Raw genomic sequence first — 25,488 nt, 5'->3', positions numbered from 1 at the left:
CAAAAATAAACATTAAAAAAACATTTTTTTAAAAAAGAAGAGAAAGCATTGTCATACCACACTTTCTTGGTTCAGAGGAACTTAAATCTCAGCTGATGTAGCTTTTCAATAAACTCTTTCTTGGATCTTAATGAAGGGACAATAGATAGAAAATTGAACTTATAACTACTTTTATTTTTCGAAGAGTGGTGTTTAAAATAACTGTCACTTATTCCTCAAAAAATAATAAAGTAAAATAAAATAAAATATACAAAAGGAGTGCCTGGGTGGCTCATTCTGTTGAGCATTCAACTTTCTATTTTGGCTCACGTCATGATCTCAGGGTCCTGGGATCAAGCCCCGTGTCGGGCTTTATGCTAAGCATGGAGCTTGCTTGAGATTTTCTCTTCTCTCTCTCTCTCTCCCCCCGCCCCACCCTGCTCCTATCCCTCACTTGTGCTCTCTCTCGCTCTAATATAAAATAAAATACAATAAAGTAAAATAACTACCACTCGTTTCCTAAGAAATAAACATTAAATATCACAAAGATTACATTTGTAAAACTGTTTGGTACTCATTCACAGTCAACTTCCTCAATTAAAAGCTAAACTCTAACATAAAATGAAATGTTAAAATATATATTTCTAATTTACTTTGAATGACTTCACAAACTTTTATAATATCCTTTACCAAAAAAATCAAGGTTTTACTGTGGATATTTATTTTTCTTAAGGTTAAATGCATACATACCCACTTCCTCACATATTTGCACACATTAGAAACAGACTCTATCTAGCAGCATAGATTCTAAAGAATTTACTCAGTAAATATAAAACCCCTTTGCAATATATATAAGTTCTGTAACAAATTTTATCAATATTTATCACTCCTGGCATGAAATAAGCATATTTTGTCTGAGTAAACAATGGGATCCTTCCTTAATGCTCATCTTGGGGTTGCATGTTTAAATCGACAGTACCTACATAGTCTCTGTTATCCACTAACTGATCATGTTTAATTACATGTCAGTTGTATTTATGAGGAAGAATGGTTCAAAGGCAAATAAATATTAAGTGGAAGAGAAATTTTATTAAAATCTAAGTAATAAAAGCTGAAGAAATTATGCAGTGTTCACACAGAGAAACAACCGAAATTCTCACGGTATCCTACAAAATGCCTAGAATATTTAAAAGACACAATAAAGGTTAATTAAAGTGAATCCTGAAAGCATTAACAAATGTTGTTTCAAACGCTTAATATTAAAGGAGAAGATAAGTGAAAGAGCAAACTATATCCACTCTACTTTCTGGCCTGATTGAAACCTAGATATAGTCAATTTCTTAACTTTGTTATGTATTTGTTTTCACTCATAAGATTTAATTTTCATTCCCATGAGAACTAAAAGAAATTCTATATACTCAGTAGAGCCATCTTGATGTTTCCTCAGAAACACTTCATCGATTTACAGACACAATTTGCTGCAATAACTCGAGAATCTGCAACATTCCTCTTGATGTGCTGCTCTGGAATCTAAAAATTCAATCCCACAGGCCTTTTTAATCACTGCAAAGTTTTCACCCCTTTTGTGTGCAACTTTTCATATCCAACATACTGTAATGTGAGCCATACCCGAGATTCTGCCCTGGATAATTCAGTAATTCTTAACAGCTGACTTCAACTTAAAATATCAAATTTGAGGCACACAGGGGCCTTCTTTCCTTTGGGCCATTATAAAACTCCCAGTCAATGTCATTTTTTATTCACAAAGGAAGAATAAAGGAAATCTATAATTTTGTTATACTTGTAGACTTTAATAACATCATTATCTGGTTAATATTTTAGTCATAAATGCTTTTAAGTTTTTAAGTTTTTTTTTTTTCTTTTTAATTTGTACAAGAGCTAATTTGGGACCTGCACATACGTATGTGTGTGTATGCTGAACTTCATTCACATACATAAAGATTCCCTCTAAAAGGAAACTATTTCTTTGGTTCTTTGGGCATGAGATTAAAAAGATGTTTATATATGAAAGGCATGGGCCTCATGGTAAAACGTAGCCTATGAAATCTGTAGCCATGACTGTAAATAATAATACAATTCCAATGTTTCATGTCTCTGACAAGGTGTAGGAACCGTCGTATATGCCTCGACCTACATGTATAAATAAGCAGATGAAGAATACAGAATCCCATTAGCGTGTATGTATCGGATGATTCAGCCGTAGTTGACTTCACGGCAAATGTGAGTTACTGATGAGAAGGCGGTTGTTGTGTCTGATGGGTAATGCGTGACTAGAAATAGGACTGTTCGAATTTGTAGAATGAGGCAGATTCCTAGTAGGGAGCCAAAGTTTCATCAGGCTGAGATGTTGGATGGAGTGGGGAGGTCAATGAATGGCTCATTGATAATTTTGATGAGTGGGTGGGATTTTCGGATGTTGGTCATTAAATTCTTGTAGTTGAAATACAACCATATATACTACGTGTATAGTGGTATCAAGTGGGAAGGAAAAGATGAATGAAATCACATCTATAATTTTTTATTCAAGGTAACATTTACCCCCAATCCTCAAAATATATTGGTTGTATAAATGATTTTTTAATCTTTATGCTTATAATGACAAGAGAGAAAGAGAAGTGAGAAGGAGAAAAAAAAGACAATTTTCACTTTTCGTAAACACTTAGAAGTGGAGTTCCCTCAGTAACATGAAGAGGTCATCGTCGGTACTACGTTCTGGTCCTGGTTCTTCTAGGAAACTTATAGGAAACGTTGATTGAGATTAATTTGGTAACTCAGCTCAAAATTCATCACATTTTCTTTCATAATTGCCTCATTATAATTATATTACAAGGGAAAGAAGATATTTTCTCATAACTTTTAAATGGATGTTTTTTAACCTACCTAAAAATTTTTGGAAAAAAATATTAATTATCAGTAAACATATCTCTAAAGTACTTGAGATGCTTGAAACCTATGAGATCCCTTAGTTAAATGCATCAGTGGTCATGGCAGTCTTACTTGTACTATTCAAGTTGTTTAACAAAAGTGAAATTTAAGGTTACCACCTTTGTGCATTGAGGAATTTTAAGTTAATAGAATACTATAGTACTAATTTTCTTCTTCTGCTTAATGGACATCAGCAATTATTCAGTCAAGCTGGATTTCAATTTGAATATTTTCATAGAAATTAACTAAGTAAATTAGTTCTGTAAGAGTGATAAACCTACCTGAGGCTATTTGTTAGTGGAACCTGGGTTACTACTAATAGAACCGCAAAGCAGGGGTACCCGGTGGCTCTGTTGGTTAAGCAGCCGACTTCAGCTCAGACCATGATCTCACTGTTCATGGGTTTAAGCCCTGCGTCGGGCTCTGTGCTGACAGCTCAGAGCCTGGAGCCTGCTTCAGATTCTGTGTCTCCCTCTCTCTCTGCCCCTCCCACACTTGTGCCCTCTCTGTCTCTCAAAGGTGAATGAATGTTAAAAAAAAAAAAAATTAAAAATAAAAGAATCACAAAGCAAAATGATTTCTCATAAAAATGCATGAGCTAGAGAAATAGAAAGAAGGAACTTACTAGTTGTAAAGAACTTTAATTATTTTTATAATGCTTATTTTATATTTTTTCAACAAAACAAATTTTTATTTAAAAAAAACAATAAATATGTATTTATCACGCTATAATATAAACTATTACTATTTCATTGAATTTCAACCTACCTACAATCATACTGTTAGTATTATATCATTATTCTGTTCATAGTTCTAAAAGTAACATGTTCTAATTTTTTTTTAACTTTTTTAATGTTTATTTTTGAGAGAGAGACAGGAAGAGTGTGAGCAGAGGAGGGGCGAAGAGAAAGGGAAACACAGAATCTGAAGCAGCCTCCAGGATCTGAGCCGTCAGCACAGAGTCCGATGCAGGGCTGGAACTACCGAATCCTGAGATCATGACCTGAGCTGAAGTTGGATGCTTAACTGACTAGGCCCCCCAGGTGCCCCTGTTCTAAATTTAAATAGTATGAAAATATATAGTTTACAAATTACTAGCAGTTTTTGTCTCCTAGATCATCAATAATGATGATTAGGGGTGAGGGGAAATTTTCTTTTAAAAATGTACATGTAGTGGGACATTCATGTTATTATTATTTTTCGATACATAACTAGCTTTCTTCACCCAGCAATATGCAGGATACCTTTCTCTGTTGGTACCTACAAACCCATCTTTCCCAGTTTAATTACATAATATATAAACTTTTCTTTGTCAATTTTATCCTAAGTAACTCAGCTTTCTAAGTAACTCATAACTATTATTTTAATGACTAATATTCTATTAAATCACACCATAGTTTGTCCATTTTTTTAATTAAAAATTTAGCTCTTTTCAGGGTCCCTGACTGGCTCAGTCAGTAGACTATAAGATTCTTGATCTCAGGGTCATGAGTTAGACTCTTGATCTCAGGGTGATGAGTTTGAGCTCTATGGTGGGTGTAGAGATTACTTAAAATCTCAAAAAAAAAAAAAAGAAAGAAAGAAAAGAAAAGAAATGAAAAGAGAAAGAAGAAAGGAAGAAAGAAAGAAAGAAAGAAAGAAAGAAAGAAAGAAAGAAAGAAATTTAGCCCTTTTCTATTTTTCTCCCCTTTTCTGCATTATTTTAATTAATACTGTCAAGGACATGTAATATTAGCTTCCTAGAGTTAGGATGCCTGGTTCAAAGGGCATGATCGTTTTAAGACCCTGTTACAAATGGATTCCCAGCTTTTGTTTCCTCCCTTAGAGGCTGTGAGAGGTGTCATAAAAACACCATGCAGTTAGAGGTGAGCAGACCTGCCTTTTGATCTACAAGCCATCCTGTGTGATAAGGACCAGTCTCCTAATCTTTCTGCATTTCATTTTCCTATGCTCCTAAGTGTTATGGAAGTTGTAAAAAAAAAAAAAAAATCTTTCTAGCGTTTTTATGAGGATTAAATGTGAAAAACTGACCAGTGCATCTTGGTTTTTTTTTTAATCTCTCTTTTGAACTGTAGAGTAAAAACTTATTTTCCATCTTATTATTATAATTATATTTTTTAGGATGAAACTTTTTTTCCTCTCAGTTTATGGAGAACCAAAGACTTCAAGTGCCTTAAAGACTGGACTGAAAATATGTTCTCGGAAAATTTGAGATGTGAATACATTCTAGAACAGAGGTAGTTAGAGTAAGTTATAAAACATTATTTACTCCAGAAATTTTTAAAAGAATTGACAGTTGTTTTGACAGGGAAGCCATGGGGAAAAATTATCCTCTTGATTCATAATAGACACTGGTTCTGAGGATAAAATGGGAAGGCAGAGCTCATGGAATAAAGCCTGTTTCAAAGAACCATGACCCAAGTTTTATAAATGTTCCAAAGAAATATACTCAGAGAAATGAAAACCAGATTATTTCAACTTACATTGTAGCTGAGAGAAACTATTGAAAATATAAAATAAATCCCAGATTCAAAATCCCAGCCAAAATTCTGAAAAAAACAGTGACAGCTTTGTTTTAAACTTTTAACCCATGTATGTTTTAGAAAAACCAGCAAGTTTCCCTTAATAATATAGTCTGACTCTTCTGCCATGGATGGTAAGGTTACTCTTTAGAAATGTTTTCGAAATAAATGTAATCAAGCATTAAAGCAGCGTGCAGTGCTAAAATGAAACCAGGTAAATTCATCAGTCTATGCATTTTATGTTCCTTGGGGCATTGTCACTGTTATTTTTATTAAAAAATTTACGCACCATTATACACTGATGTTAGTTTTTCCTCAGTGAGATGTGAATAGCATGTAAAGAATGCTTTAAAAGAGAAGGCAGCGTGCAAAATAAATCATTTGTTTAATTAGTACAGAAGACCTTTAACTGATATCCAGCTATTTGCACTTTTACTAAAACTATGTTGAGAATATTTTTCTCAACTAGATAAAAAATGTTTCTTAAGAAAAATAAACTCATATTAGATACGTAATAATTTCATAAAAACATTCCATAAATGTGCCAACAGTTAGAACATCATATACACATTGTTGGTAAACCCTAAGAATTCCTAGACAACTATGAGTCTTGTAATTATCACTTTAAAGTAATGAAATAGAACATAGTTTTTTTTTAATTAGTGAGTGTTTAGGGTTATATAAAATAATCAAATTATTCCGCTAATACAAAAACTAATTAAAAATAACCAAAACTAAGGGAGTTTTTTTAACATGCTAGGAATGTCTTAAAAATTCATTTTATAGTTCCTGTCACTCTAACATACTGTTTCATAGCTTTGAACTGTGCCTTTATTTCCCATATTCCATTTTCTAAGGCCCCCATTTAGTTCAGGAACAGATGGGAAGTTTTTATTTATCAATTTCTAGCCAGCAGAGGGCAACAGAGCACTGTATACTAAACACCCTCAGCCAATTGAAACCTTTCATGGAGAAGGTATTTTCCTTTATGGACAAAATTACAAAAATAAAATATAAAGGGACTTATTGTCATCTTCTTTATCAAAATGTGTTTGTGTGTGTGTGTGTGCCTTGGATTTTGAGTGTTATGTTTTTGATAATTTATTGTAATCGTAGTGAATATACAATCTAAAATTAGTCCAATGGAACATGCATGAATTTAGAAATATCCTAATAGAAAATGTTATCCAGTCTTTGAAGGGAATTTTAAGCACTACAAATTACCAATATTTGTAAAGAAGTTTCTATCAGGAGACTCTTTTGCCCGTTTCATAGTGGATATGAAGACAATTACCTTTGAACTAAAAGAACTAAAAATGAACTAACAAATTTATGTTTTACCAAAAAATGATTTCCTATACTAGTACTAAGCCTCATGTTTTAAGCTTGGTTTATCATATTATTTATGGTTTTAAAATAATTTTATTATGGACTAAGGAAATCTACTTCTCAAAGAATGTAGGAAGATTATTTATATAATATGCAATGTGAGGAAAATCTTGATAAAATCCAGTTTAAATACAAAGTAATGTTTTCTCTTTCAAGGTTAAATTTGTTCTGAAGGGTTTTTTTTAATACTCCTTACTATGTATTGGAAAGTTAATTTATTCAGTATATATCACTATTTAGTGAATATATATCAGTATTATATATATTGAATATATATCGCTAATATATATATATATATATATATATATATATATATATATATCACTATTATAATGTCAGAGGCAATATCTCTAAACCTCCCATCCTTAAATAACTGATTTTTTTATGCTAGAAGCTACTGTTATCTGCCCTTAAGTCTCACCTACTTACAAATTAATGAGCATTTCACTTGCAATAGAAAGTTCATTTCATGACACTGAAGTGTAGAAATTGAGAATTTTATTTTCATTCTCTTGGCTTTGTGCCCTCTATAAGCCAGGTTATATATTTCTGAACTTGTAATGAAATACTATTCTATACAGGTTTTATCATTTTGTCACAGAATAAAATGGAAAATTATGCATCTTTTAAATTCCAAATTTCTAATTTAGAAAGTTTAACCCTTGGTTACTTTTAAAATCATATATACTTATTTTCAAAGCAATTAATACACTTTGAGAATATTACGTTAATAACATCTCAGCAGCACAGAACCATCACATTTCAGATATACCATGGAAACTTTAATTTTGGCATATACTCAGTTGGGTTATTAAAAAAATAGGGGCTCCTGGGTAGTTCAGTCAGTTAAGTATCTAACCTTGGTTCAGCCTGATCTCTCAGATAGTGGGTTCGAGCCCCATGTTGGGCTCTGTGCTGACAGCTCAAAGCCTGGAGCCTGCTTCAGATTCTTTGTCTCCCTCTCTCTGCCCCTCCCCTCCTGTGTTCTCTCTCTCTCAAAAATAAATAAAATGTTAAAAAAATTTTTTAAATAGATCAACACTAATGTTCCATTGTTTAAGAATATTGGTTCCAAATACTGTATTACTTTCAAACTCCTTTGATAAAATCAAATTTGATTTATTTTAAAAGTTAGATATCTTTTAGCTGTATCTATGGCTTTCTGAACATTTTTTTTCAACTTTTTTTTTTTTAATTTATTTTTGGGACAGAGAGAGACAGAGCATGAACGGGGGAGAGGCAGAGAGAGAGGGAGACACAGAATCGGAAACAGGCTCCAGGCTCTGAGCCATCAGCCCAGAGCCTGACGCGGGGCTCGAACTCACGGACCGCGAGATTGTGACCTGGCTGAAGTCGGATGCTTAACCGACTGCGCCACCCAGGCGCCCCTGGCTTTCTGAACATTTTTAAAGCAACAACCCTTATAAGTTTTGCTTAGTTATTTAAAAAAAAAAATGTTTGCAGTCTTCTACTACTAATGTAAACCTAATCCTGAGGTTCCCAGGATAGTGCTCTCTTTTTCACAGTGAACCACAGCAATAATAATCAATTGATATGTAATATTTGATTACTATATTCTAAGTACTGTGCTAAGCATTTATGCATATTATCTGTTTCAGTCCTTGCAACTGTCCTATAAGGTAAGAACAATTATTTTCTAATTTAATATATTTTATTTATTTAAGGAAACATGTCTTAGAGATAATAAAAGACATGTCCATGGTCACCCAGCTAGTCAGTGACAGGGATCTCTTTATTTATTTATTTATTTATTTATTTATTTATTTATTTAAGTTTATTTATTTTTGAGAGAGGGAAAGCAGGGGAAGGGCAGAGAGAAGAGGGAGAATGCCAGACAGGCTCCGCACCATCAGCACAGAGCCCAATATGGGGCTTGAACACAGGAACTGTGAGATCACAACTTGAGCCAAAACCAAGAGTCAGACACTTAACTGATTGAGCCACCCAGATGCCTTTCTTCATGCACTTTAGAAACAAGCATTGTGCCTCATAATTGTTCTAAGTGTGCACCAGACTCTTTACCTGCTCTGAAGAGCAAAGTTTAAATAAACACTAAATATACTCAGCTTTGAATTTGCCTTGGACGTTCCCTTATTTGGAGTTCATTGGAAGATGAGCAGTATAAATATGTTATATGACTGTTTTTCTTACTAAAGAAATATAAATAAAAGTATATTTATATACTCTGAAATATAACAGATATGTCTACTACATGTTCATTCAGCATTCACTATAATGTTCATTCAAAGTCATGTGCACACAAAACCACAATTTTATTAGTGCTATTTGCATTTATCAAGTTTGGGAGCATTTAGGAGTTGTCACTGTAAGTTTTCTGCTCCCTGTCAATAGCACATATCTGGTTAAGTACACACCAATTCAGCTTCACAGTTTGCCTTCACATATCATTGCTCTTACTCCATTCATTCCAAGTATACATGGAAGTGAATAATGTATTATTGGATAAATATATCTCTTTAAATAGGCGAAATTGCAATTTATCAGAAGAATGTGATTAAATTTTCCATTTTAAGATATATAAGCATTTAATAATGCTTTAGCTATGTTTACATTAAATTTTACAATATTTACATTTTCCTTTACTATTGGTACACAGCATTGCTTGCTTAATAACTGTAGAACCCAACTAAACCAATTTATCGGACACATGTCCACTATCTTATTTAATCCTCACAAGAAAAAAATAATCCCTCAAAACATATTGGAGTTGGACTACATTAGTGTTTCTCATTATTGGTACTACAGACACTTTGGCCCAGATTGTTCTCTGTTGTGGGTGAGGGGTTTTCCTGTATAATATGAGATGTTTAGTAGATCACTTGCTTCTATATCCTAGATGCCAGTAGCACCTTTTTTCCTTCTCCACCTAATGTGAGAACCACAAATGTCTCTAGACATTGCCAAATATTCTCTGGGTTAGAGGGAGGGGACAAAATGACACCACCTCCCCTACTGAAAACATTGAAATAGAGTAAACCTTCTCGTAATTGTCCATTTCCATGGGAATTGTATAGTTAGATTAAATGTGAAAGGCATGAATGCCCAGATACCTACATATTAGACTTTCTTCTTATTCCTCCTCTTAGTCTAGCTAAGTATTTTTTCAAAACTTAGTATATTACACAGAAGTGTAAGCACAAAGTCATGTTCAATGGACTTTGATAAGAGCTAAAATGCTGTTGGTGAACAAGTCAGAAGTCATTACTGCCACTGTGGAGTTTATCTGAATTACAGAGGAGGCAGGCTTAAAAGACGTATTTCCACAGCAATTATTTGTGATAAGTGCTAAGAAGAAACAGTCAAATTTTTTTCTAAGCATTTTACAGAGACAGCTGACCTATTGGGGAAGGTGGGAATGGCAGATCCGGGATGGCTTTTCTAGGGGAGAGACTTTCATTTGACTTAAAGAATGAGAAGGAGTCATGCAGGGGAAGTCTGAGCTAAAAGGCAAGCTCTCTAGACTGTGTTCTGGTCCCTTAATCACATAGTTTCCACCTGGAAAACACATTTAATGATGTTCTAGGATGTATAAACATGTTGAAAGAAACATCTCTATATTCGTGATCACCTTTTCAAATTTCTTTTGTTCTGAAATATTAAAGGGAGCAAGATCAGAAAAATCTAGAGTAGTGGATAATCTGGTTTATTAATTAGACTTTTCCAGGTGTTCTGTATATTGCTGTATGAGTTAAACAGAACTGACAAAAATTCACGATTTAAAATAGATTTGTCATATAAAGACTATATTATTATATCATGTCATATTTGCCAAAAATATTATAAATAATATTTAACAAGTGATAAAATTACCACCCTTAAGAAATAATGGCATTTTACCTTCAAATATGAAGGCATCCAATATGAGAATTGATGCCTTTTCTTTAATTATTCTAACTTTATGGTTCATGTTTCACCAGGGAAGGGAGGATAATTACATTTTTCAAACTCCTGTTGTGCAATGAACCACATATGGAAGTTAGAGGAAAGTCAAGAAATAGGTGATGTTAACCAAAATAACATGATTTGGATAAACTAGGATGCACATAATACATCTAGGTTTACCCTACTTAGACTAGCGTATTTATGTTTGGTCACATTATGGACATTATCAGTAATTATGATAGCCAAATGTTAAACAATATACATTTCTAGCTCGAAAGCGCAATTAGCAAAATAATGAATTGTCCTTAAGTTTATACTTTTTCTCAAAGGTAATTGTGTAGGAAAAGGCTTAGGTCTTGATTTATTGCCCTTGCTAAAAGAAAAGAGTTTACCTTCTGGTGTGAAATACAAAACCTATGAAATCAAGCATACTTGTGAAATACAAACACTTTCAATTATTAATCACTTGTAATGAAAACAAAAGGAACTCCTTGAACAAACAAGTAATAATCCTTTTGGGGGAAAAAAGTGAAAACTTTAGGTGTTAAGAATTGTCTAATGGTTCTTTATTGTTGTCTGTGATCTTTAACTCTTGTATCTGTTGGTTCTAAGACCATTTGAACAAGTTCCATGCTAACTCCAAACAAGGAGTCACTTAAATTGTGGAAAGTATCTATTGCTTCAGTAGAGTATCTGTGATTAACACGAAATGTATTAACTAGAAAGACAATATCCTAATACGATTTTTTTTTTTAAGAATCGGGTTCTATACAGCTTAGTGACAATTGGAAATAACTTAAATACCTAACCATCAGAGATTAGCTACGTATATTTCAGTACACTCATGTCATGGAATTCTGTTTAACTTAGCTGTTAATGATAGTGTCAAAGAATATTTCTTGACATGGAAAAAGTTGTTCTGACGTATTGTTGAGTGAAAATGTAGGTTACATAGCAGTTTTTAGAGTATTATTCCATATTGTAAGAAGAGAAGTCTCTACATGCATAGTAAAAAAAAAAGAAAGAAAGAAAAAGAAAAAAGAAAAAGAAAGAAGACTATACAATAAAATGTTGAAAGCATATGTGATTATGTATGAGAGAATTTTTGTAAATTTGTGTTTTTGGTTTTATCCAAATATTCTAAAAATATGTTACTCTTATATTTTGAAGAAAAATGAATGAAATCTCATTAGAACGAATTAGCATCTGAACATAGGGATGTAAACCATATTGCTTTTAGTATGTTATTTAAGAATATTTGTGGCAAAATATTGACATGCTAAATTCATAAAGTAGTTTTTTACTTTGTAATTGAAGCATTGTAAATAAAAATTAATGATGTGAAATCTTTGAATAAGTAGAATAATTTTTATATAATGTTTTTGTTGGTAAGGTTGTTTTATTGGCTTCAGCAAACATCTGTTTTGTTTCAAAGATACTAATATGATACATAAATGCAACAAGGTATGTACAGTGAAATTCCACCTGCTAGGTGTAATAAAGCAGCTTTTAAGTAGTATATAGTGATAGGAAATTGAGAAGATGAGATTAGATCAAATCAACAAAGACTTTTAGTTAGAATAATGGAATTGGATGATTTTGTTGGAATGTGGCCAGGGTACTAGAGAGGAGGTGATTAAACTCTTGGGAAAATATGTAATTATCCTTGTTGTTAAGACAGAAGGTTTACATTTCATGTCAATTTCAACAGCAGTTTGTTTCTCAAGGACAATTGTGGGATATGGATTCAGTATTTATCTACAAGAATGGGCACCTCCAGATTTAGAATCCTAGGCCTCAATCACACCAGGCCATTAAATCCCAAAGCCCCAATTTAGATTTTTCAAATGAGAAGTCATTTTTTCTTAACCATAAGAGAAAAATACATTAATAGGCTGTAAAATAAATAACATAAAATTTTCAATATGATGTATAATACTGAAATTAATTGAGTCCTTATTATTAATGTTATTAGTAGCAGTATTATTTATGATTAACTTAGATACTTTTTTTCTGGTTAGCACAACATTAAATATGAAGGCCTACTTCTAATTTACTGACCCAGAAAATAACCTCAAAATAGGAAACTCTAATAGAATTTCAAGGTGTTTTTCAAATCAACATAATATTTCATTAATGAACTGATTAAAATAACTGTTAGAACCTAGGTAAAACATTATTCAGAATAAACAAAGCAGCAGGTGGGAAAACATAATGAATATACAAAATGAGACATAAATCCCAACATATGTACCTCCATCTTCTAAATATTTCTTGAAAGGATTTTTTTAAACAGCAATGAAAAACCAAAAACATTAAACAGTTTTATAAAACACATCTGCAGAATTAAATATAATGTAAATTACTTACAAAATAGTCGGTTTGTGTTCAAAATGTAAGCCTATCGAGTGTTTCATTCAGCTGTGCAGCTGTTAACTATGATCCCAATTTAAGAGAATTCTAATTCATGATTAGTATAGTATATGCTTGGTACCAGATATATCTGGAAGCAAGAACCAAAAGATAGCAGAATTCTATGGTAAAATATAAATATATATTCATCTTCATGATTTTCAATATACTTCGAAGTTCTTAAAAAACTTGTACTATATATTTTTCCATGCCTTCTCATCAGAGTTAAGAGAAAAAAAAAAACACCCTTTGAACATTTTGTACATAAAATAAAAAAAGATTTAAATGTATAAATTCCTGGGGCGCCTGGGCGGCTCAGTCAGTTGAGCATCTGACTTCGGCTCAGATCAGGATCTCACAGTTTGTGAGTTTGAGCCCTGCGTTGGGCTCTGTGCTGACAGCTCAGAGCCTGGAGCCTGTTTCGGATTCTGTGTTTCCCTCTCTCTGCCCCTTCCCCGCTCATGCTCTGTTTCTGTCTCTCAAAAATGAATAAATGTTAAAGATTTAAATGAATGAATGAATGAATGAATGAATTCCAGGGGCGCATGGGTGGCTCAGTCGGTTTAAGTATCTGACTTCGGCTCAGGTCATGATCTCACGGTTCATGGGTTAGAGCCCTGCATTGGGCTTTGTGCTGACAGCCCAGAGCCTGGAGCCTGCTTCAGATTCTGTGTCTCCCCCTCTCTCTGCCCCTCCCCGGCTCATGTTATGTCTTTCTCTGTCTCTCAAAAATATATAAACATTAAAAAAATTTTTTTAAATAAATGTATAAATTCCATATCAAAGTATAACTACAGCTCCTTATACTTCAGAGTCACTTTCTTGTACTTTTTCCCAAAATGAAAGTAAATCTCCAAACAAACAAAACTTACACATTGATAGCTTTTTTCCAGCTAGACCCAAATCTGTAAGAATAACATTACTTTGGGGGCACCTGGGTGGCTCAGTCACTTCAGCAACTGACTCTTGATTTCAGCTCAGATCACGATCTTGCTGTTTGAGAGGTTGAGCCCCACGTCAGACTCTGTGCTGACAGCACTGAGCCTGCTTGGTATTCTCTCCCTCTCTCTTTCTCCCTCTCTACCACTCCCCTACTCTCTCTTTTTCTCTCAAAATAAATAAATAAACATTAAAAAAAAAAGAATAACATTAAGTAACAGCTTTTTTTTGCAGGGGTAAATCCAAGTAGCCAAGGTTCAGGTATGTTCTCAGCCTCATATTACCTGAATCCCTTTATCCCCTCGTGTATAAAACAGGACAATAATAATTGATCAAATAATGTATTTCTGAGGATTTAAATATGTAAAATACTGTACACAGTGCCTCTAGCACATAAAGCTATATAAATGTTGGCCGTTATTAGCTTTATGCTATTAGGAACTGAAGAATTTTTTAAAAGGTATGATTCCTATTTTTCTGAAGATAAGTTAGAAATGTGCAAACTTCACTACATAATATGGAATAATATGATATGTATTAAATTGTATCATATCTACTGATGATTCTAAAGGTAGAGAATCTTTGGGGCGCCTGGGTGGCGCAGTCGGTTAAGCGTCCGACTTCAGCCAGGTCACGATCTCGCGGTTCGTGGGTTCGAGCCCCGCGTCGGGCTCTGGGCTGATGGCTCAGAGCCTGGAGCCTGTTTCCGGTTCTGTGTCTCCCTCTCTCTCTGCCCCTCCCCCGTTCATGCTCTGTCTCTCTCTGTCCCAAAAATAAATAAAACGTTGAAAAAAAAATTAAAAAAAAAAAGGTAGAGAATCTTGTTCACTGGTTTCTGATTAACCTATTCCAGTGGAAAGAAATCTATAGTGATTTAGAGGACTGGGTTTTGGCTTTGGATAAAGTACAACCAAAGGAGTGGTCTGGGGAAAGTCGGTTTCTTTAAACTTGAGGTTTCTCAATTACGAAAAGTTAATGATTTAATAAATAATAGAACTACATATTGGAGAAAATATACTTTAGAACTACAGAGACAGTTTCACTAAAGAAGCATTTTCCCAAAAGATATTTTAACCATGAAATATGGTTCATTCATTCATTTATTCACTCATTCAACAAATCTTTGAGGGTCTTTGGGGTCCTGGGCTCTGTTTCGGACGCTGGAAATATAAAAGTGAATAAAGTAGCCAAGAATTCCTGACTCTGTGTAATATTCTAGGAGGAGCGAAGCAGTCGACAAAAATAAATAAAGAAATATATAGTATCCTGGATGGGGTAGGTGCTCTGGTGAGAAAAACAAAACAAAACAGAAAAAGAAAACATGGAATGGGTAGGGAAGGAGGTATTGTGTAAAAATGTAATTTTCTAATTGGTGATCAGAAAAGATTCTGAGAACGTTTGATTTTTATTAAAACCTGACAGAGGAAAGAGGAGGCTTATAGGTTTATGGAAGTGAGGATTCAAGCCAGAGCAAGAGTGAGATATTTGATGCAGGTGGTTGCTGGCTAACAATCTGGAAGAACACAGAGGCCTTTGCTGTGGAGCAAATTGGCGAGACCAAGTAAATGGGGAAGGAGATACTGTCAGGGAAGAGTGAGCTCTCAAAGTGAGGTAGGAAACCATTGGAGGGTTTTGAGCACAGGAGAGAATGTAGTGTGACTCAGGTTTCAACAAGATCCCTCTGGCTGCTCTTTGAAGTATGGCCTGGACAAGCAGTCACTTCAATTTACAGCCTTTTTCAGTAAGGAATACTACATCACTCTTTTCAAGACAAATAAATTTCCCCCAGGTAAGTATCATATGCAATTTAATCAGGGAAAGCCGACGATCTTAACTTTCAGGTGTGGAGCATTGGCGATACTACTGTAGTAGTAATGTGGTGTAGAAGGAGCAGCATTTACTAAAAAGGCAGGGCTTCTCCAGAAGCTCTTCCCTTGGGGACTCACATGCCCATTTGCATATCAAAGGCTTTGCGACATTTTTAAATGTGATGACCTCAAAGTCTCCCAAGCCTATCCTACCGTGAAACTCTCTTTCCCCTCCCCTTCTATGTGCTGTGGCTGAAAACAAGTTGGATTCAAATATAAGATCCATGACTTACAGACCCCTGAACCTTCGGCTAGTGATTTACTGTCTCAACCTTATCTCTAAGTTCCGATGATAATACCACCTCACATAATCATGGTGAGAATTAGATCAAGGCAATGTCTATTAAAGGCCCGAATAGTTAAGGTCCCAGATTCTACCAAAAAGACTTACCAATATAGCACCTAGGTTCAGAACATGTGCAATGTCCCCAAGGTGCTGAGATGGTAAAAGGCAAGCACATTTACAGTAATTCCACAGAAGCTTGAGTGCATCATAGCTGAAATTTTTTAATGAGCTTTAGAGACAGTGAGACTAATGGAGTTCTCTCGCACCCTTTCCTGTAGTGAAGAAATTGGTCCAGGTGACAGTGCCTTAAGTCTTTAAGTAAGTGAAGACAGACAACCAGGAAATCTCTTCTCCCTATGGTTCCCAGTTTGGGGCCCATAATTACACATTCTAAAAGCCAGAGAAGCAAACAAGCAAAAGAAATGCTGTTAAAGTGTGCCCTGTGTACATTTAAAAGAAAGCATCATGGTAAACTTGACTCTTTCATGAAAAAAAAAGTTAACACTTATTTAAAAATCTTATCTAGTATTCTTTTCGTTCATTTTTTTATTACTCCAGTCCTAAATTACTTCTCTCGCCCTTGAACTGCCATTGCATGTTAACTGTGTATCCTCCACCATATGTGACTTCTTACATATGACTTGTTGCTATAATACATGGCAGCGAGAATCTGTAAGCGATACCATATTGCTCATTTAAACAAAAGTTAAGTTTCCTCCGAAGGAACTACCATGTGCAGTTTAGCAAGGAAAGCTGAGGCTCTTAATTGTTAGGAATGGAAGATTAGAGATATTACTACATGAGCAGCATGGCATAGACTAAGCAGCGTTTACTAAAGAGACAGGGCTTCTCAAAACAGTAGATGTTTCCAACAGATGTGTTTATTCTCTCTTTATTAGGGTTACTTTAGGTCACTTTATCGAATGGCATTTCTCATAGATACCCCACTTAGAAAAAATACTCAAATATTAAAGTATTCAAATATTCTACGTAGTTCATTGACTTAGATACAAAAGATTTCATAGATTATTCAGCAGTTCCATGTAAAAATTGCTAAGCTAGCTGTCGTACCCTAAGAGATAGTATCTTGGCATATGCAGCACAGCCTTCATGTGGACTGTATGTATTACATGCTGCTTCTCACCAGATCTCCTGGAACTTCTTACTATATATCCCATACCCAGGCACAGTGTGATTCTAAGGCTTCTTTCTAGGAGGTGGAGAGAGAGCAGTGTTCGGGTTTGTAGTTTCCTCAGGAGCTCTGTTCCCCCTGATCTGGGTGATATCTGGAATTCCTGGAGGGACCCTGGGAGTTTTGTTATTTCCTGAGTTCCTGTAACTACCCCCATCAAAAAAATCAGATCAGACCAACCTAAGAGATTATCACAGCTCTAGAATATTTACTGCCAAAGAAGCCCCATTCACATGGCTCTTTGAGTGTATTGTGTTCGAGTTTCCTCCAAATTCTCAAGGAGACATTGCAGGGATCCTGAATTTCATAAGCTCCAAATGAGATCAGAATGCTCCACATGGAACTTGAGAAGTCATGACTTACTCAGATCATAGTGATGAGACTAGAGTTTCAGAGTGCAAGTTAATGGCGCTTTCTCCTTACGTTGCTATTTGTCTCCCAACCAGTCTGGAATGAGTCAGAGTTCTATTGTACGTGTCAGACTTGCCTGAAGACCTGACATGGGTGGACACCCTATCCATGTCTACATGGTGTGAGTGCACTTGCACACATACTCATACAGACACACTGCACATTTCTGTATTCTATTAGTAATTTGATCTTCAGGAGTAGAAATGGAAAGGTGGCACTGGCTATGATTCGTCCATCTCCAGGAATGATTGAACTGTCATTTAACCCTAATGACACATTGCTTCTACTTCTTTTGATAGGTTCCACTCTGGAGCTTGTATGGCTCGCTATAGTAAGAGCTCAGGGGGCCTTGTGGTTGGGTTTCTATTTGCCTCTTGCCACAGAGCCCTTTGCTATTTCTTGCACATAGATGATGTTTATAAAGTGTTTCTTTTCATGGGTAACAGTAGGTAAGTGAGTGGAAGAAAGGAGTTGCAAAAGTTCTTAAGTACATTGAGTTTCACTTGTTGTAGATCCCTAATATCTTCTGAATACAACTTCTTATCTTCAGATGCCACCTTTCTGATATAATTGACAGAAAAGTACACTTTGCATGAGGCAGAGGAAAAAGAAAGGGCCAGCGTATGAGGTTGGCCATGATGGTCCTCATCGGGGCTGGCCAAAATTAACTCCTTGAGGATTCTTACAGTTGAGTCCTAGGTAATATGATCTCTAAGGATAAGATAGAGGAGATTAGGGGGGAGGGGCAGAGGGTTGTTGCTAACTGAGGTTGAGAAACAAAAGGATTGAAAGGAGTATACATATGGTTTCCATTCAATGATAATGAGATCAATAAAGAAGATTCTGAGAAATCTTAGCAAACTTCTAGAGACCAGGAGACCCACTTTGTAAAACAATGCAGTAGGAATTCTCCTACATATTCTAGTTTATATTTAAAAGTATATACCTTTTACTCAGTGTATGTTCAAAATCTTTATTTAAAATGCACTCAGATGATATGAGGATTTGAAGGATTTTCTCCTCTCTCTCAAGTACCATGCTTTACCTTATTTATTTTCTGTTAGTGGGTAAGCTTATCTTAAAAGCATGTTTTATCCCAAGGGGGTGGGGGGGAAGATATATTCTACGTTTCTTGCTAAATATCCTTTCACAAAGACCAAATCAATGTATGTTTTCCAGCAGTTAGTGCACATTCTTGTTTTTATTGCTGGAAAGACTTTGGTTGGAGTCTTTGAATTCTTATCTCCAGCCTGTTTACTGAATTTTCACTCCGCTTTCCCAGGATCAAACTGTCTTTCACTTTCAGAGATAGGTGCTGTTAACCAGAGTTTCTTTCTACAAAATGCTGCTTCATGGTCATTGGTTGTACCAGAAGCAACCAAAATAAATGTTATGATTTGCTTTTGAAATTTTGTCGTTCATTAGTAATGCATGTTCACTTAAAAAAAAAAATAGAAAAGCACAGCAGCATAAAGAAAAGAGCAACTTCATCCTCCCCTCCACCATCTATCATGCATTTCTCCTCTCCAGGGACAACCACTGAGAGCATCCTGATAGATACCAAATGATCATTTTGAAGTGACTGTATTTAATTCTGTAGGTAATGATTTATTTAAAAGAAGAATGGTTGTTTTTTTTTTTTAATATTTTTTTAACGTTTATTTATTATTGAGAGACAGAGAGCATAAGCAGTGGAGGGGCAGAGAGAATCTGAAGCAGGCTCCAGGTTTTCAGCGGTCACTGAAGAGCCCGATTGGGGGCGGAACTCACAAACTGCTGGATCATGACCTGAGCTGAAGTCAACCGCCTAACCGACAGAGCCACCCAGGCGCCCCAAAGGAATAGCTGTAAATTCCAATATTTACCACGTGTTGGGCCCTCACCATGTCTCAGGTGTCTTACTTAACTGAAAGAAAAAAAAAAAAAAGTGAACAAATGCAAGATTGCTCCTCAGATATGATAGGTTTAGTTTGCTTTGGGTAGGATTTGTTAATATTTGTTAATATTTCAAGAGTATTTTTGAGAAGAGAAAATGGAGACTTGGCATGCTAAAAGAAATAGTAACTGTAGTTTGGGGTTTCAGAGAGTGCATGGGGTGTCAAAGTGCGGGCCCTCTGGTTTAGAAAATGCTAAAAAAAAAAAAAAAATATATATATATATATATATATATATATATATATATATATATATATAGCTTTTGTCCCTCATTCTGATTACTTCCCCCTTGTTAACATTCTAATACCTAGAGTAATAAAGTTGAAACAGAGGCTCTTGGTGAAACACAAAGAAAAGACCCCACGGCTCACCCCTACGCCCCTTTGAGTTGGGTAGCCTTTCTACAGGACTCTCAGCAACTGCAATGTAAAAGAAAGTGATTTTCGTAATACGGTGCACATCTATTATGCAATAGAATGTAATAGTTAATATATTCTAGATAGTCATCACTCTACCTCCTTGTCCTACAGGTTTGTTTGCCCAAATTTGATTAAAAACAAACCAAAAAATGCAAACGCAGAGTAATGTAAGGTAGAGTTATTTGTGAGTTTATTCCAACTCCTGGACGCGGTAAGGAAGAGGTTAAGCTGGACCAGGAGGATTTTTGAAGTCTTTGGCTGGGAGGTTCCATTTGGAGAAAGGTGCAGGGGAGCGAGGGGCAGCCAGAAAAACAAGGCAAGTTCCCATTCGTTTGGATTTCTGATCCTGAGCAGTTTGATTCTCACCTGAGGGCGCACTCGGGCACCCTGGCTCTTGGATGAAAATATTAACGAGCAGAAGTTGCCAGACCAGCATCTGGAGAGTGTAGAGTGAAGCATGGAAAGGACTGCGCGGCCCCTTTAAGTGTTCGCGGGCCGGGGAGAAGAAGGAGGAAACTGGGAGCTGCGGGGACGTTGGGGAAACCCACAAGCAATTGAGCCAGAGAAGAGGCAGCGTGAGAGCAGAAACTTCAGACGCTGCGGATCCCGGCGGAGCTCCGGGGAGCCCCGGCGGCCGTCGCTCCCACCCGCAGCAGCATCTTCCTCGCCCCTCTCCGCCAGCCCGGGGAGGTCCAGGAGCTGCCTCTTCAGAGCTCCCACGAGACAAGGCTGCGGGCAGCTATTCTCAGGAAGTTTGGGCTCCAGCGTCCCAGCAGCGGAGAGTTCGGGGTGCCCTGAGCGCGCGCCCCGGCGGGCGAGGGACCCGGGGCGATGGTGAGCGCTGCGCGGGGCTGGGGGCACCGAGGAGGTGCGCGTCTGCCCGCGGACCTGCTGCTGAACCCAGTGCCCTCCGCATCCCCCAAGTGATGGGAACAAGGGCCGGCTCGGGCTACCACTGTCGCCGCACCGCCCCCTCGCTCGGCCCCAGCGCGCGGAGTCACCCAGGCACACCCCCAGCACCTTGTGCCGGTCCCCCAGAGCTGCTGCCGCTGCCTTGGCTGCCTTCCTCGCCGCCGCTCGTGGCCAGCTGTTGACTGGGCTAGCCTGTAGACCGAGAAGCACTTTTTGGCCCTCCCTAAACCGTTCTCACACCCCAAGTTTGCCGCTGCCGCGCCTGCCCTCGCCGCGGCGCTCGGGCGCACAGTGTGGGGGCGCACGCCGGGAGGCTCGGCGAGACCCGGAGGCAGGAAACCGCACAACTGCTCTTCTCCCTCGGCTCTTTGTTGTTCGCTTTGGATGATTCTTGGAAGTGGCCGAGCCTCGTCGGAAAGCCTGGAGCCAGAGAAGGCAAACCTTGGGATTCTTGGTCTGCAAAGGGCTCTGAGGTATTGACAAGCGTCCGGAAAGGTCGACAAGTAAATTGCCCTGAGAACTCCTGGCGGATTGACCCACGTTGCTTATATTAAGCCTTTGTGTGTAGTGTGTGTGGTGTGTGGCTTCTCTTCATAAATTTGGGGACCCCATTTCTATCCCCTCCTCTTGGCATGAGACTGTATGCAGGATCCACCCGAGGACAATGATCGCGGAGCCTGCTCACTTTTACCTCTTTGGATTAATATGTCTCTGTTCAGGTAACCTCGCGTCTTCTTTCTTCACCCTTCATCCCCCTTGCTCGCCCCCTCCCCACTTTTCGGAATCAAACCTCGAACCGGGTTTCGGCGACCGCTCCTTCCTGAGGCTGGAGGGGTTCGATCGCTGTGGGAGTTTGAAGCGAAAAGGTTCTTAGTTTGCACTTTTGGTCGTCCCTTTCCCCCCTTCCCCCAAGACCCCCAAGCCTCATCTCAGACCTCGGCCTTTTGCCAAGTTCAGGGCACGCCCAGATCACTCTGGGCAAACGCACGGTCTGAGCTCCCGGGTGGGAGGAGGCAGCGGTTGGCGGTGAGCTTGGGGCCTCCGGATGAGCCAAAATGAGTTTTATCCTTCGTCAGGCAGCTTCCCTCGGAGAGGGTGATGTGCGCCCGGAGAACTTGGGGCCCAGAGACTCGCCAGGATTCCTGAACCTGGTCGTCCAATTCGCCCCTCCTCTTCCGAGCACAAGGAGTTATTAGTAGTTAGTTTTATGTAACCAAGGTCTGTAATTAAATTCGATTCTGAAGAAACTTCAGGAAATAACTCCTTCTTAGGGTAGGGCATCAACTAGCCACTCTGCCTGGCTGGATTTAGAAGGAAATCAGGCGGTTGCAAGTATAGGAAAGGGAACAGTTACTTGCCTGGGAATTTTCATTGGCGAGGGAAAGCAGAAGGCTGAATTTAAGATTTTGGCGATTAATTAAATGGTACTGAAACTTTTCATAGGAATTGTTGTAAGGATGCTACCATGAGGTCCTGCTGAGTAACATACACTTAAAGTAGTTTTCTTACACTCCCTAAGAAACTTTTACTCCGGGTGAGCCACGACTCAACTTTTCTTTCTTCCCTTTTGGTAGATTCTGGTTTCAATCAAGGCTCCAATTTCAGGCCTTAACACACACACACACACACACACACACACACACACACACACGCGCGCACACACACGCGCGCACACTCACACACACACTACACCTCAGGGGATTTTTTTTCTTTTTTTTTAAATAGTTGAATACTGAGCTTCAAGTTGCATCAGAGCCTATCACTTAGAATCACTCAGTTTTCATGATTATGAAACAGTTTTGAAGGGTTGGTCTTAGCTTTTTGTGGTCCATGGCTATGGTTTATGTGTTGACCAAGGATTTTACTTTAAGTCAGTGAAATATGAAAAAGAAAATGCACATCAGCTAAATGATAGCAGATCCCTGAAAGAATTAGCCTAGTGAACATGCTTCCTGACTAAAAGGAACATTTGCAGCTAAACCAAGGACTCCCTTAAATTGTTACTCCTTTGAAGAAAACAGAAAACTGAAGTTTTTGTATATTTTGCAGTGGATGGATGAGGAGATTAAACCAACTCTTTGGGACTGCCTCTTACTTCCAGCTTCCCCTTTCCGTGATAGAGCCTCTTCTTTCTTAGTTTGCAGATCTGGATGATTGAATAGTTCTCCACCCCCCACACCCCAGCCACAGATGCAAATCAGAAACATTAAGGTCTGATCTCTCTATTTGTCTCTCTTTGCTGCTTCTCCCCTTAGTTTAATTTACAGCTTCAGATACCTTTGAGATTTTTGTTGATTCACCTTCTCAGTTAAAGTTTATTCACGTGTGTAAAGTGAGGTGTCAGTGTGATAAATGACTAGAGAGGCAGATTACTAAAGATAGGGGGATTAATGGTCATTAGTCACTGTTTGAGCTGAGTTTGTATATGTTGGGACATTTTATCACGTCTGTAGATTAAAGATAGGGTCACACTAATAGGGTATCACTGAAAGCTGGTCGTGTCAGTGTGCCATTGTGTCCTCACTTGGAGGAATATCCGTGAAATACCCAGGGTAGGAGGTGTTCCTTTCAGATTGAATAATTCCATGAATTAGTATCTGTGATTGGTAATTTAAATAGGTAGGAGGCATTTATAATCTTAAAAGTTAACTGATTTCTGGCTTTGTTTTTTCTAATTTAATTTTCCAGTGAAGCCACTGATGCTTTTTCATAGGCCTGAGTTTTCCCCACCGAGGTGTCATTCGCCAGGGTGCAGGTCAGAGGTGTCTTTGGGAGGGGCTTTCTCATATTTAACCCGAAGCTCTTTATCATTCCTCTGATGACTTTCACTCTGCCACGAATCTGAACTTGGGGGGCCAAATTACTGGGCTGCTGGGGTGATTTCCTGACAGTGTGCTGTTCTAAAGCCACACTATTGATTTGAATAAAACTTCACAGAACTCAGATAAGTAACTAGAGTGGGGTGTGCTCAAGACACCTGGACAGGGAATGAATGAAGTTCTTGAAAGATTGTGTTTCATATCTTGCCTCAAGCCTAAGATCACAGTCTATCGCTTGTTAATGGAGTGTATTTAAGAGAAATGTGGTGAGCTTAAATAAATCAAAGTGTACTGACGGGGTAAGGTCTCTTCAACAAGATTTAACCTGTAAAAGTATCCATTGGTTGTCAGTTCTTTTTTTTCTTTCTTTTCTTTTCTTTTTTTAAACCTGGATGCCAACCTAACAAAGTCCTATAGTTTTCTTCAAAAAGACCATAAAACTCTCTTTTGATGTGTTGATGTTACACTTAACATCAAATGTTATGTTGGAATATGTGTTTGCTTTTTGTAGCCTTTTATTTATTAATCTAATGCTACAACTGTTTTTGTTCTAGGTACCTAAGGTTTTGGGAAAAAGGCGTATTCAGAAAATCATTTTTTGAGGTGGATTTCTTTAGTGAGTTTATGTATCTGAGTGTTCTTTTCTGAGGATAGCTAGACTTTTGGTGAGGGGAGTGGATGGGGTAGCCCTGAAAAAAAAAATCTGTACAATCTCTCAGGAACTGATTCTAAACATTCTTTTCTTGATAGACTTCCTCCCCTCAACTCCATTTCCTAAAACCTGATTTTAAGGAGAAAAAGTTATTGAGTTTCAGTTCAAATTTAGGATGAGATCTGAATTTTACATACAGTGACAATTTGCAGTGCTATCTTTCTTTCTTCATAGGAGAGGGGATCTTTTTCTTGTGGGAAGAGGGCCATATTTTCGTTGTTTCACTACGTGAGCCACTAATCTGGGTGTCTGGTCTTCTCCCACCCAAAACCTCCACACAAGATTCTTTGGTAATTCCAGCAATTTCTTAATAGTTTCTTTATAAACTTTTTGGCTTTTAAAATACATTTATCTGAATGCTTTGACATCCTTTAGAGTATCCTTATTCCTTGATAATGGGCCCTCTAGCGCATATGATATTTATGGTTAAAATCTCCCGAGAACAGAAAGTTTACCTGAAGTTTTCCCTTAGTCTTCACTGTGACACATGAAATATTCTTGTGTGAATTGAAGTGGTACAAAATGCTGAATTTCAAATCTACAAGGACAGTTGTTTGTGTGCTTATTTTACATTGCCTGGATATCTAAATTTAACAATGTTGGCAACAAGAATAAGAGGGAGGAAACATGAATGGTTTCCTCACTTGCCAAGTGAAGATCATAGATGGTTGAGTCTTCCTGTGTCATCAGTGTTAACAAAAGATGCTAAGGTAGGGGCGCCTGGGTGGCTCAGTCGGTTAGGTGGCCAACTTCGGCTCAGGTCATGATCTTGTGCTCCGTGAGTTCTAGCCCCATGTCGGGCTCTGTGCTGACAGCTCAGAGC

The 25,488-nt window shown here is 37.3% G+C and overlaps 1 protein-coding gene across 9 annotated transcripts in view; it reads left to right on the top strand.

Moving 5' to 3' along the window:
* Positions 1–25,488, top strand: part of ROBO1 (roundabout guidance receptor 1) — a 1,150,898-nt gene that overhangs the window by 718,780 nt on the left and 406,630 nt on the right. For 2 of the 9 annotated variants that reach the window (XM_040484211.1, XM_040484215.1), the window contains exon 1: positions 20,745–21,853. The exons of 5 other annotated variants lie outside the window; for them this stretch is intronic. In XM_040484211.1, coding sequence (XP_040340145.1) covers positions 21,799–21,853 — 55 coding nt within the window. In that variant the 5' untranslated portion in view covers positions 20,745–21,798. Of the gene's footprint in view, positions 1–20,744; positions 21,854–25,488 lie in introns of those variants that run through there. 2 more of the 9 variants (XM_040484212.1, XM_040484210.1) reach the window with 1 other exon arrangement.

This window comes from Herpailurus yagouaroundi, unplaced genomic scaffold, assembly GCF_014898765.1.
Source record: "Herpailurus yagouaroundi ecotype Mexico unplaced genomic scaffold, PumYag 162, whole genome shotgun sequence".
Classification (NCBI taxonomy): Eukaryota; Metazoa; Chordata; class Mammalia; order Carnivora; family Felidae; genus Herpailurus; species Herpailurus yagouaroundi.
The sequence above is the reverse complement of the archived record's forward strand: the minus strand, read 5'-3'. Positions and strand labels throughout refer to the sequence as shown.